This window comes from Ailuropoda melanoleuca, chromosome 16 (genome assembly GCF_002007445.2).
Source record: "Ailuropoda melanoleuca isolate Jingjing chromosome 16, ASM200744v2, whole genome shotgun sequence".
Taxonomy (NCBI): Eukaryota; Metazoa; Chordata; class Mammalia; order Carnivora; family Ursidae; genus Ailuropoda; species Ailuropoda melanoleuca.
Window position 1 is genome coordinate 19,028,510 of NC_048233.1, and position 14,435 is coordinate 19,042,944.

The 14,435-nt window shown below is 36.7% G+C and overlaps 1 protein-coding gene across 1 annotated transcript in view; it reads right to left on the reverse strand.

Moving 5' to 3' along the window:
- Positions 1-1,205: 1,205 nt before the first annotated feature.
- The window catches only part of SLCO1A2 (solute carrier organic anion transporter family member 1A2), a 111,961-nt gene continuing 98,731 nt past the window's right edge, over positions 1,206-14,435 (reverse strand). Inside the window, exon 16 of the mRNA XM_019807321.2 lies at positions 1,206-2,094. Within this exon, the coding sequence (XP_019662880.1) occupies positions 1,875-2,094 (220 nt within the window). The 3' untranslated portion in view covers positions 1,206-1,874. The remainder of the gene's footprint in view (positions 2,095-14,435) is intronic.

The following is a 14,435-nucleotide window of genomic DNA, read 5'->3' on the forward strand; positions in this document are numbered from 1 at the left end:
GCCTTGCTCATGGCATAAGTTGTGTCACCATCTTCTTCTCCTCCCCCCAAAAGCTTCTTTTGTGGTGCTGTTTCCTTTTTCTCACAAGTCTCTGGAAATAAGGTAAGTCCTTGTTCCTCCTTTTAGCTTCCAGGTGATTCTTCCCACTTCCTGCACACAAACTCCCAATTTGCTATCATCAGACTCTAACACTCAACTATAAACACACAATTATACCTCACTGCTGCAATCATACCTACCCTGAGTTACATTCCTCATTTCTAATGATTAGCTCTTCTCTCATGTTTCAACAATACTCCTGTCTTGAATCATGGTTATTTTTAATATAACCAGAAATGAAATCTCAAACTCCGCAGTCCAAAACATAACTCTTATAGACTGACCTACCCAGTCTTTCTCCTCTCAGCTGCTTTCTTCTCATATGACACATCTAATCATTCAGGAAATCATATTAGTCTTCAAAATATCTTTAGGCAGTCTTTCAATTAACTGGTCTATTTTCTGTGCAGCTACCAATTTTTTGATTGTATTTGAATTTGCAACTCAGGGGGCTCCTACCTACATCCCACGCTCCTTGTGATTGCATTCTAGATTATACCTTCTTCCACTCTTCTATCCCTGGAGGAATTTACATTCCCTCTATATTACACATATATAACCATAGTATGATTCCCACTTCTCCCACCCTCCCTTCCTGTAATCTCCTCCCATGATGGGTTTATATAATGATTTATGTATTGACTATTATTTAAGTGAGATGGAGAATAAGGAGAGAAAATAAGAATTAGATAAATATGGTTCCTCATTCTATTCCCTTGAACCAGAAACCCTATATCATCAATAGGGCCTCTTGTCTTCTAAAATTCTTTCATCCTTTTATTGTATCCATAAATGACAAAATAATAATATGAGTAGATTTAGTTTTAAATGTGTATCTTGAATTTTATTAACCCAGTTTCATAACAGATGCTACTTTTTTAAAGCATCATTCTCTGAGATGAATTATGGAAAATTAGTATTTGTGTTCTAACTTTGGACCACATGGGTAGATCTCCTAAATTTGGGAAAATGTTCCTTTGACAATATCTGACACTACAGGGTTTTTCTAATATCATCCTTTCAACCTTTGACTGAGACACTTGTTTTTCAAAGTTTAGTCACCAGGTTTGAATTGATAAAAAAAAAATCCAACAATCTTTGCTACATGATTTTTAATAACCTGACTCAGTTTTTCAGTATTCTGAACAAAATGAGCAAATACATGACTTGAGTAATAAAGCTGGGAACAAATTGAGAGCAAGTGATGGCATATTAATGAGGAATCTATTTTAGAACAATCACGTCTGAAAGGAATAAGAAAAGTTAAAGAACATTTCCTAGAAGTAGAAGGTGTGGGTTTCTTTCACATAAAAGTGATACATTTGAATAAAATAAATATTCACATAAGCAGGATAAGAGTATCAGTCTCTAAATAACCCCAATATCAAAGCAGAAATTCAATTAAATTAAATAGATTTTTATAATAGGAAATTTTTAGAATCATTTGGAAAAGGAGATGTGGAAATATACCCTCATTTCACATGACTTAAAAGAGAAATTGCTATTTTCACATAAAAAATAAAGCTGGCTCTAATATCCTGTTTTGAAGGTTATTATAAATGTCCCTCTGAGGAAAATCTCAAGTGTCATGGATGCCTCAGATATACCATCATTGAACATTTTTTTATCTTGAGTAAAAACAACAACAACAACAAAAGACACCAAAATTTGAGGTTCATAAAGATAAAAAGTTACCCTCTGTATCCCTATTGATTTTAAAAACAATTAAGTGGTAGTGTATTCTCCAACTCTGGGAAGCATGATACAATAGGGCATTACAGTTTAGTCTTCAATTCATCATCATTTAAAATTTTGGAATTTTTGTGCATATCTTTGCACTCATTTTCCTTCCCTGTAACCTTTGTCTCTATAAGCACAGTTCCTGAAGAGGCATTTTCACCAGGTAGGAGACGTTTCTTCAAAATAATTAGGATTAAAAAGGCTGGAATATAGCTTGTTCCTCTTAGAGCTGCTGGCAAGCCAAGGTAGATGTATCTATCAAAAAAATGTTAAAACATATTAAATCTTACATAGTGTGGTGAGTACAAGCTAGTTTTGCATATCTTTAATTATTAACATTTCATTCCCATGAGGACAACAACAGCTAATCGTTTTGCATGTCAATTTTATATAAGCAACTTTTCTGAACTCATTAATTCTAACGTTTGTTAAATGTTTTTTGGAATTTTTCATCCAGAAAATTCACACTTATTTTCTTCTTTGTCCAATCTTTTGGGTTTTAAAAAATATTTTTACATAAAATTGAGCCTCTAATTTAAATGTAATAATCACAGGGATAGCAGTTTTATTCCAGTATCTAATTAAGAATGCATCCAGGTGGAGTTAAGATGGCAGAGGAGTAGCGGTCCTCTTTTTCAGCTGGTCCCCTAAGTCGGGCTGGATAGGTACCAGACCATCCTGACCATCCACGGAATCAGCCTGAGATGCAGGAAGATACATATGGATCTCTACAAATGAACATCTCCGGTGATGAGTATTGAGGTACGAAGTGGGGAACCGTGAAGCCGCACACAGATATCAGAAGATAAACGGAAGGGGGAGGGAGCCGCCGCGTTCGGATACCAGGAAGCGGTAGCCACCTGCACAGGGGAGTGGCTGGACTTGTGGACCGGCACCTGAGAGAGAGCAGACTGAGACCGTGAGCCCGGGGAATGCACGTGACCAGTCTGAAAACCGGAGCTCCCGAGTGCGCGCGAACCACACTGAAATGGAGCTCCAGAGTGCGGAGGGCCAGCTGGCGGCTGGCGGTGTTAGAAACACAAAGGACAGAGATGTGCCGGCCCTGGAAGTGAGGGCTGGGATGCCAGGTGTGGGGTGCACATCCTAGGACACTGCAGCGTTTAGCAGCACCAACAGAAACAGAGTTAAAGTGGCCAGAACATCAGTGGAGAACGGTCCGCGATCCCTCTGTTCTGAGACAGAGGCTGAGATTCGACCACTGCTGCTCTGACTCTCAGAAGAGGCACAGCAAACCGCCAGGGAAAGCCCCAGAGAACAAAAGCCTGGAAATACCGGCTCACAGTGTGCCCACCCCATCCCCCCTTGCAGGAGACACGGGGACTCTACCCAAACAAGGGTTGCCTGAGTATCGGTGCTGCAGGCCCCTCCCCCAGAAGGCAGGCTGAAAAATCAAGAAGTACACATCCCTAAGATCCCTATAAAACAAGTGCACACTGCCTGGGTCCCGGTCAATAATTTGGGCTCTGGACAACCCCGCAACCTCTCCTCATCAGAATGACGAGAAGGAGAAATCCCCCCCAGCAAAGAAAAGACAATGAGTCTGTGGCCTCTGCCACAGAACTAATGGATATGGATATAACCAAATTATCAGAAATAGAGTTCAGAGTAACAATGGTCAAGATGATGTGTAGACTTGAAAAAAGTATTAACGAAAATGTTAATGAGAATATAGAATCTCTAAGGCCGGAAATGAGGGCAAATCTGGCAGAAATTAAAAATTCTATGAATCAAACGCAGTCAAAACTAGAGGCTCTGATGGCCAGGGTGAATGAGGGAGAAAAATGTATCGGCGAATTGGAGGATGGGTTAGTAGAAGAGAAAGCTAAAATAGAAACTTGGCTCAAAAAAATCCAATCTCAAGAATGTAGGTTACGGAAGATTACTGACTCAATGAAACGTTCCAATGTTAGAATCATCAGCATCCCCGAGGGGGTGGAGAAAAACAGAGGTCTAGAAGAGATATTTGAACAAATTGTAGCTGAAAACTTCCCTAATCTAGCAAAGGAAACAAGCATTCATGTTCAAGAGGCAGAGAGGACCCCACCCAAGCTCAACCACTACAGACCTACGCCACGTCACGTCATAGTGCAATTCACAAATATTAGATCCAAGGATACAGTATTGAAAGCGGCCAGGGCAAAGAAATTTCTCACGTACCAAGGCAAAGGTATCAGAATTACATCAGACCTGTCTACACAGACATGGAATGAGAGAAAGGGTTGGGGGGGGCATTTTTAAAGCTCTTTCAGAGAAAAACATGCAGCCAAGGATCCTTTATCCAGCAAGGCTCTCATTCAGAATTGATGGAGAGATAAAGACCTTCCAGAATCACCAGTCATTGACCAATTTCATAACCATGAAACCAGCCCTACAGGAGATATTAAAGGGGTTCTGTAAAAGTAAAAAGGCCCCAAGAGTGATACAGAACAGAAAGTCACAATCTATAGAAACAAAGACTTTACAGGCAACATGGCCTCATTAAAATCATATCTCTCAATAATCAGTCTCAATGTAAATGGCCTAAATGCTCCCATAAAACACCACAGGGTTGCAGATTGGATAAAAAGACATGACCCATCCTTTTGCTGTCTACAAGAGACTCATTTTGAGCCTAAAGATATATTCAGACTGAAAGTAAAGGGATGGAATACCATCTTTCACACCAATGGACCTTAAAAGAAAGCTGGGGTAGCAATTCTCATATCAGACAGATTGGATTTTAAACTAAAGACTATAGTTAGAGATACAGAAGGGCACTATATTATCCTTAAAGGATGTATCCAACAAGTGGATAGATAGTTATAAATATCTATGCCCCCAAGAGGGGAGCAGGAAGATACACAAGCGAACTCTTAACCAGAATAAAGAGACATATAGATAAAAATACATTAATAGTAGGGGACCTCAATACTCCACTATCAGCAATAGACAGATCACCTAAGCAGAAAATCTACAAAGAAACAAGAACTTTGAAGGCCATACTTGACAAGTTGAACCTCATACACCCCAGAACCAAAGAATACTCATTCTATTCTAATGCCCATGGAACATTCTCAAGAATAGACCATGTTCTGGGACACAAAACAGGTCTCAACCGATACCAAAGGACTGAAATTATTCCCTGAATATTCTCAGACCACAATGCTTTGAAATTGGAACTCAAACACAAGGAAAAATTTGGAGGAAACTCAAACACTTGGAGAGTAAGAACCATCCTGCTCAAGAATGATTTGATGAACCAGGAAATCAAAAATCAATTTAAACAATTTATGGAGACCAACGAGAATAAAAACACAATGGTCCAAAAGCTATGGGACACTGCCAAGGCAGTCCTAAAGGGAAAATACATAGCCATCCAAGCCTCACTCAAAAGAATAGAAAAATCTAAAATGCAGTTTTTATATTCTCACCTCAAGAAGCTGGAACAGCAACAGAGGAACAGGCCTAATCCACGCACTAGAAAGCAGTTGATCAAGATTAGAGCAGAGATCAATGAATTAGAAACAAGGAGCACAGTAGAGCAGATCAACAGAACTAGAAGCTGGTTCTTTGAAAGAATAAATAAAATTGACAAACCACTGGCAAGACTTATCCAAAACATTAGAGAAAGGACCCAAATTAATAAAATTATGAATGAAAGGGAGAAGTCACAACCAACACCAAAGAAATTGGAAGGATTATTAGAAATTTTTATCAACAGCTTTATGCCAATAAACTAAGCAATCTGGAAGAGATGGAGGAATTCCTGGAAACCCATAAACTAACAAGACTGAAACAGGAAGAAATTTATTTTTTAAACAGGCCAATTAATTATGAAGAGATTGAAACAGTGATTAAAAACCTTCCAAAAAACAAAACGCCAGGACCGGATGGTTTTCCAAGGGAATTCTACCAAACATTCAAAGAAGAAATAATACCTATTCTCCTAAAGCTATTTCAAAAAATAGAAACAGAAGGAAAGCTACCAAACTCATTCTATGAGGCTAATATTACCTTGATCCCCAAACCAGGCAAAGACCCCCTCAAAAAGGAGAATTACAGACCGATTTCTCTAATGAATATGGATGCCAAAATCCTCAACAAGATCCTTGCTAATAGAATCCAACAGTACATTAAAAGAATTTTCCATCGTTACCAAGTGGGATTCATCCCTGGGATGCAAGGGAGGTTCAACATTCGCAAATCTATCAGTGTCATAGATTTTATCAATAAGAAAAAAGCCAAAAATCATATGATTCTCTCAACAGATGCAGAAAAAGCATTTGACAAAATACAGCATCCTTTCCTGATTAGGAAATAAGGATAGAGGGTACATTCCTCGAACTCATAAAAACCATCTATGAAAAGCCTACAACAAATGTCGTTCTCAATGGGGAAAAGCTGGAAGCCTTTCCCTTAAGATCAGAAACATGACAAGGATGACCACTCTCGCATTATTCAACATAGTACTAGAAGTCCTTGCTACAGCAATCAGACAGCAAAAGGGGATAAAAGGTATCCAAATCAGTAAAGAAGAAGTCAAACTGTCTCTCTTTGCAGATGACATGATACTCTATATGGAAAACCCAAAGGAATCCACTCCCAAACTATTAGAAGTTATAGAACAATTCAGTAAGGTGGCAGGATACAAAATCAATGCCCAGAAATCAGTTGCATTTCTATACACGAATAACGAGACTGAAGAAAGAGAAATTAGGGAATCCATCCCATTTACCTTACAATAGAACCAAAAATCATACATTACCTTGGAATTAACCAGAGAGGTAAAGGATCTATATTCTAGAAACTACAAATCACTCTTGAAAGACATTGAAGAAGACACAAAAAGATGGAAAAATATTCCATGCTCATGGATCGGAAGAATTAACATAGTTAAAATGTCCATGCTACCCAGAGCAATCTACACTTTCAATGCTATCCCGATCAAAATACCGAGGACATTTTTCAAAGAACTGGAACAAATAGTCCTTAAATTTGTATGGAACCAGAAAAGGCCCCGAATCTCCAAGGAACTGTTGAAAAGGAAAAACAAAGCTGGGGGCATCACAATGCCGGATTTCGAGCTGTACTACAAAGCTGTGATCACAAAGACAGCATGATACTGGCACAAAACAGACACATAGACCAAGGAACAGAATAGAGAGCACAGAAATGGACCCTCAGCTCTATGGGCAACTAATCTTTGACAAAGCAAGAAAAAACATCCAGTGGAAAAAAGACAGTCTCTTCAATAAATGGTGCTGGGAAAATTGGACAGCTACATGCAAAAGAATGAAACTTGACCACTCTCTCACACCATACACAAAAATAAACTCCAAATGGATGAAAGACCTCAATGTGAGACAGGAATCCATCAAAATTCTAGAGGAGAACATAGGCAACAACTTCTATGACATCGGCCAGAGCAACCTTTTTCACGACACATCTCCAAAGGCAAGAGAAATAAAAGATAAAATGAACTTATGGGACTTTATCAGGATAAAGAGCTTCTGCACAGCCAAGGAAACAGTCAAAAAAACTAAGAGACAGCCCACGGAATGGGAGAATATATTTGCAAAGGACACCACAGATAAAGGACTGGTATCCAAGATCTACAAAGAACTTCTCAAACTCAATACACGAGAAACAAATAAACAAATCATAAAATGGGCAGAAGATATGAACAGACACTTTTCTAAGAAGACATACAAATGGCTAACAGACACATGAAAAAATGTTCAAAATCATTAGCCATCAGGGAAATTCAAAATCAAAACCACACTGAGATACCACCTTACGCCAGTTAGAATGGCAAAGATAGACAAGGCAAGAAACAACAATTGTTGGAGAGGATGTGGAGAAAGGGGATCCCTCCTACATTGTTGGTGGGAATGCAAGTTGGTACAGCCACTCTGGAAAACAGTGTGGAGGTCCCTTAAAAAGTCAAAAATTGAGCTACCCTATGATCCAGCCATTGCACTACTGGGTATTTACCCCAAAGATACAGACATAGTGAAGAGAAGGGCCATATGCACCCCAATATTCATAGCAGCATTGTCCACAATAGCCAAATCGTGGAAGGAGCCGAGATGCCCTTCAACAGATGACGGGATTAAGAAGCTGTGGTCCATATATACAATGGAATATTACTCTGTTATCAAAAGAACGATTTCTCAACATTTGCTGCAACATGGATGGCACTGGAGGAGATAATGTTAAGTAAAATAAGTCAAGCAGAGAAAGACAATTATCATATGATTTCTCTCATCTANGAAGCTGTGGTCCATATATACAATGGAATATTACTCTGTTATCAAAAGAACGATTTCTCAACATTTGCTGCAACATGGATGGCACTGGAGGAGATAATGTTAAGTAAAATAAGTCAAGCAGAGAAAGACAATTATCATATGATTTCCCTAATCTATGGAACGTAAGAACTAGGAAAATTGGTAGAAGAAAGGGATAAAGAAAGGGGGGGGTAATCAGAAGGGAGAATGAATCATGAGACTATGGACTCTGAGAAACAAACTGAGGGCTTCAGAGGGGAGGGGGTGGGGGAATGGGATAGGCTGGCGATGGGTGGTGGGGAGGGCACGTATTGCATGGTGCACTGGGTGTTATACACAACTAATGAGTCATCGAACTTTATATCAAAAACCAGGAATGTACTGTATGGTGACTAACATAATATAATAAAAAATATATATATAAAAAAGAATGCATCCAAAGAAATCATAATCAATTGTGATTTCTACTCTGTGGGGTTTTTTTGATGACCTTAACCAAGTTAAGAAAATTCCTCTTCTATTCTGAGTTTGCTCAAAGTTCTAATTATGAATATGTAAAGTATCACCAAATTATTTTTCTGCATATAGTTAGCAGAATATCCAAGATCTTACCCCCTTCACTGTGTTAATAGGGTATATTAGATTAATAGGTATTTCTCAGGTTGAATCATCCTTGCATGCCTAATATAAACTCTATTAGTGTTTTGATTTGTTCATTTTTTATTTAGAATTTTTGCATGCATATTTATAAGTAGAATCAGCCTACACTTTTTTCCTTCTCCTGAACTTGTCTAATGTGAATATTAAGATTGTACCATAGCTAGTTGGGAAATTTTCCCTTTTTTTCCTTTTCTCAGAATGACTTGTATTATACAGAAATCATCAGTTCATTGAAGGTTTGTAAAACTTGTCTTAAAAGAATCTGGACTTGGTGCCTTTGAAGAATGGGAGTCTTTGACTGATTCACATTTTTAATGACTATGAAAATATTCGTGTTTTCTATGTATTTACAGTAAAATTTGGTAATATATACTCATCTAGAAAACTGTCTATTTAATGTTTCCACATTGCTGTATCTAAATCCCTAAGTATTTGTACTTATATTTCCTTTTTTATTCTTCATAGTATTTATTTGTGCCTCCTCTCTCTTTGCCTTTCCTGATTACTGTTATTATTATTATATTTTATTCTTTTAAAAAAAACAGTGTTTTACCTTTTGGTTACCTCTATGGTGGGTAGTCTATTTATTAATTGTGTCATCTTTTTATTTCATCTTTTTACTTCTAAAATGTTATTACGATACACTTGAAGAATACAGAAAAAATAAGGTAACTAATATGTTTGTACTTACCACTCAAGTTTTCAAAATGATTAAATTTTACGATTTTATTTCAGACTAATTCAAAAGAAAATACTAATACATTGAAATCCCATGTGTGCCCCTATGATATTCTCTTTTAGCCCTTCCTAGATGTAAGACTATGTTGAATGTTATGGATTTTGTTTCTAGTTTATTCTTATGGTTTTATAAAGTGCAGCATTGCACTTTTTACTTTATATGTTTTTCCATTTTAAATAATTGGCATAATACTATATATTTTATTCTGAAAACTTCTGCTAGCCCCTCATTTTAAAACTATGCTCGTACACACAGTTCTACTTTATTTATTTTTAGTTATTGCACCACATTTCAATGTATGAACATGCCACAATTTATTAATCGGGTTCCCTATTGGATACTTGTATTATTTAACTTTTTTCTAATACCAACAATACTGCAATAAACCTCCTTTTATATGTATCCTTGTGCATGTGAGCAAAAGTTTCTTTAAAATCTGTCTCAGGGTTGTAGAGTACACAACTTAGTAGATATTGTCCAAAAGTTGCATTAGTTTTTATTCACTACCAATATTCTTCATTATCTACACTGTCTTCTGTTGCTATGTGGTTTGTGTTTTTAACTCAAACCCAAAGCAATAAGGATCACGGATATTAGGCTCTATAGTTGCTGGTACCCATCTGCTATTGGTATAATTGTTATTTCTTTGTAAGCCACCTATTTATTTCATAACATGTTTTCCTTTTTACTTTGCATGTTTGTAATTTTACTGATATGTCCATTTATATTTATTCTACTAGACATTTAAAGTTCACCTTTGATACAAAAATTCATATCTCAAATTCTAGGAAATTCTAAGCCGTTAATTCTTTCATTTATATCTGACACTTCCTCCATTCTCTTTCTAGAATTTTTTGAGTTGTATGCTTTAGTTGTTAATTGGTCTTTAGTATTATTTAGGCATTCATTTTTGTTGAATCAGTTCAGATTATTGATTTACATTCTAGATAAATTCTTCTGTACTCTCTTCCAGTTCACCAGTTCTCATTTTAACTCTATTGACTTGAAATTTATTACATATTTAGGATTCATTTTATTATCTCAATGCTATACATTTAATCTCTAAAATTTCCAAGAGTTCTTTTTGATACCTTATTTCTGCTTGATTTTTCTTATAATTTCTTATTCATTTTTAAGACATTATGCCATTTATTTATTATTTTTAAACCTATTGTGCTGGTTAAGCACACTTATTTTAAAGTCTTTGTCAGACTCCTAAATTATATTAAATTTAATCTGGAATGAAGTCATGTTTCAATTGGTAATTTATGTGCTTATATTTTTTTAACATTAGATTTGTTCATGTGTTTTTAAGTTTTAGCTTGCAAAACTAAACAATTTTGAGTATTTTGTTGTTGTTGCTGACTTTCTGGTTTTCTTTCTCTGTATTTATTCTTCCAAAATCTCTTTTACAAAGAGGTTTGTATTACTTTCCTAGGGCTGCCATAACAAAGCACCACAAACTTGGTGGCTTAAAACAAAATAAAGTTATTCTTTCCCAATTCTGAAGGCTTGACATCTGAAGTCAAGGTGTTGCCAGGGCACGGCTTCCTCTGTAGGCTCCAGGAAAGAATCCTTCCTTGATTTCTTCCTAGCTGCTGGTAATCGCCAGCAATCCTCAGCGTTCCTTTGTTTGTAGATGCAACAGTGCAATCTCTACCTCTGTCTCCACGTAGTATTCTTCCTGTGTATCTGTGTCTCTGGGCCTCCTTTCTTCTTCTTATAAGGACAGTGATGATTGGATTTAGGGCCCACTCTAACCCAGCATGACCTCCTCTTAACTTCACTACTTCAAAGACTTATTTCCACATAAAATCGTATGCTGGAATTATGGGTAGATGTGAATTTTTGAGGGACACTATTCAACTCAGTCCAAGTAATCCACCTCATGGATTACAGCATTGAATCTGGATCTAATCTCCTGAATCCTTGGAAGTACTTTGTTTTCTCTTTGGAAGCTGATCACCCAGAAACCATGGCCCATTTCTAGGTTTAGAGCTTTGCATTCAGCCTTTGTGCTCATCTCTGTTTATTCCTTTATGTTTCTATTCAGTTTCTAGTTCAGGAAAACTGGATGTCCAGGATGATGTTTATATTATCTTTGAACCCAGATATATCCCTTTGGATTTCAAAAGATATACTGTATCTATTGTTCTTATTTGCAATAGGAAATATATCAGTACATAATTTAATGAATTATTTATCAGGTTTTTCTACTTTATTTGAAGTTGCATTGTCCCTTTTCTAAATTCTGAGTTCACTAATTTCCAGTTTTTTTAAAAACATATATACATTTAAATTTCTAACTTTACTGCTGAGTACTGGTTTAGCCTTGTCCCACAGGTTTTCCTATTCAGTGCGTTCACTGACATAGAGCTCTAGTTACTTCATTATTGTTATTATAATTTATTCTTTGACCTGTAAGTAATTTCAAATGTGAGGTTTTAACAACATTTTATCATGGACTTCTAATTGCATTGCATTATGGACAGAAAATAGTAGTTACATGGTATCACACTCTTTTTTAAAATTTTATGGCATTTGGCTTAGTTGTAATAAATGCTTATTATAGGTTTGAGAAAGATATTCTATTGGTTGGGCTTTTTTTTTAATTGCTATATATCTATTAGATAACTCTTATACAATTTGGTGGTTCATACTTTTCTCTATCCTCAATAATTTTTTGTCTGTATTTTCTATTCACTTGTTGGGAAAATTTATTGAAATTTTCCACTCTGATTTAGATTTCTTCTTGTAATTTTGTGAATTATTTTTTTATATGTTTGAGATTAGGTTGATATATATATTTATGGGTTGATTTCTGCTGTATATTATTGATAAAGTATTTCTTTTATTATTAAGTAATATCCTTATTTAACTCTATTAATCCTTTTCACTTTCTTTTTCTTTTTTCTTTTTAAAGTAGGCTCCATGCCCAGCATGGAGCCCAATGCAGGGCTTGAATTCATGACCCCGAGATCAAGACCTGAGCTGAAATCAAGAGTTGGACGCTTAACTGACTGAGCCACCCAGGTACCCCAATCCTTTTCACGTTAAATTCTATTTTGTCTCATAGTCATTAATATAACCACAGAAGTTTGATTTATTATCTGCCTTGTATCTTTTCTGATTTTTATCTTCAACCTTTCTTCACACTGTATTTTTTAGGTCGTATCTTATAAATAACACATAGCTAGAATTTTGAAAACACTGAAACTCACGTGAAAGTCACTATCTTTTAAGAAGCAAATTCATTTGCTTTTCATTTATTGTTAAACCTGGTATAGTTAGGTTTATTTTTTCAACTTGTTTTGCATGCTTTTATTTTCCTGTTTCTTACGTTTGTTGAATTTTCCTTAATCCTTTTCTTCCTTTCTAGTAGCTTGGAATAAATGTAAGTGGCCAACCTTACACCCTTACATTTTTGGCAAAATTTAAAGTTAATCAGTATTTCTGGTCTTAAGAACCGTAAAAGAGTCCTAGATTTTTACCTGGATTTTAAGCTAAAAGGTTAGCCTGCCACAGTTGCATGGATGCTGGCTGAAGATACAAGACTTCCAGGTCAGAGACACAGAACTTTTTTACTCACAGTACAGTAATCAGCAAAAGCTGCAAATTCAGGTTGGTTTTCCTTAACCTTCAAATCCCAAAGGAATTACACAGTAAGAGACCTATGTGGATTTTGTGCACGCAATGGGTTTGGGTCACAGCTAAGAAATCCTGAGTTTAGGAAATCCCATTCTTTTAACAGGGCTGCAAGCAAACCTGCCAACCTTTGCCACAGAGAGAGTTATTATTTTTATCATCCTAGGCAGCAAACTCTGCTCCATAGGAAAACATCACCAATATCTTCCAAGGTATTTTACTATTCAAACATCCTTGAAAAGATAGTCCACAGCAAAAGCCTCTGTTAACAAGACATGCAGAAATGTAAGAGACCTATGGAGAACTGTCTACCAACAATATCCACCTCCTGTTTCTTTTCTTTTTTTCTTTTTTAAGATTTTATTTATTTATTTGACAGAGAGAGAGACAGCGAGAGAGGGAACACAAGCAGGGGGAGTGGGAGAGGGAGAAGCAGGCTTTCCATGGAGCAGGGAGCCCGCTGCGGAGCTCAATCCCAGGACCCTGGGATCATGACCTGAGCTGAACTCAGACCCTTAACGACTGAGCCACCCAGGCGCCCCCCACCTCCTGTTTCTACACAATATTAACATCTGGTGAATTTTCTCATGAGTACATTTTATTGGCCACTCTAATTAATCTGACAGAGTTTGGTACCAAATATAATTATTTTGTCTGAAATAACATTTAATTAAGGCTACTATCAACAGGAATCCTGGCAGCAGGTTGAGGACAATCTACACTAGTGTTCCTCAGGGTTTCTCAACTGTGAAGTAAACCCATTCATGCACAGTGTATGCCTGGGCCCACCTCTGCATTACCGCTGTAGAGCTTTAGGGGAACAGAGAACTGATGAAAACAGGAATCTCATGCTGTCTGCTCTCGTCACAGTTTTCACATATATCCTTTTACTAATCAACACAAGACTTTAGAATGTTTTAAAGAATGCTAGATTGTTTTTTATTAAATGAAAGAGTTTTCATACTGCCCTGTCAAGAGAAATTAATACAAATGTAACAATTCAGGTCTCCAAATGAAGAAGAAATATGGGGGTGCCTAGGTGGCACAGCGGTTAAGCGTCTGCCTTCAGCTCAGGGCGTGATCCCGGCGTTATGGGATCGAGCCCCACATCAGGCTCCTCTGCTATGAGCCTGCTTCTTCCTCTCCCACTCCCCCTGCTTGTGCTCCCTCTCTCGCTGGCTGTCTCTATCTCTGTCAAGTAAATAAATAAAATCTTAAAAAAAAGAAAGAAAAAGAAATATGAAAATAGAGCAAAATGGAAG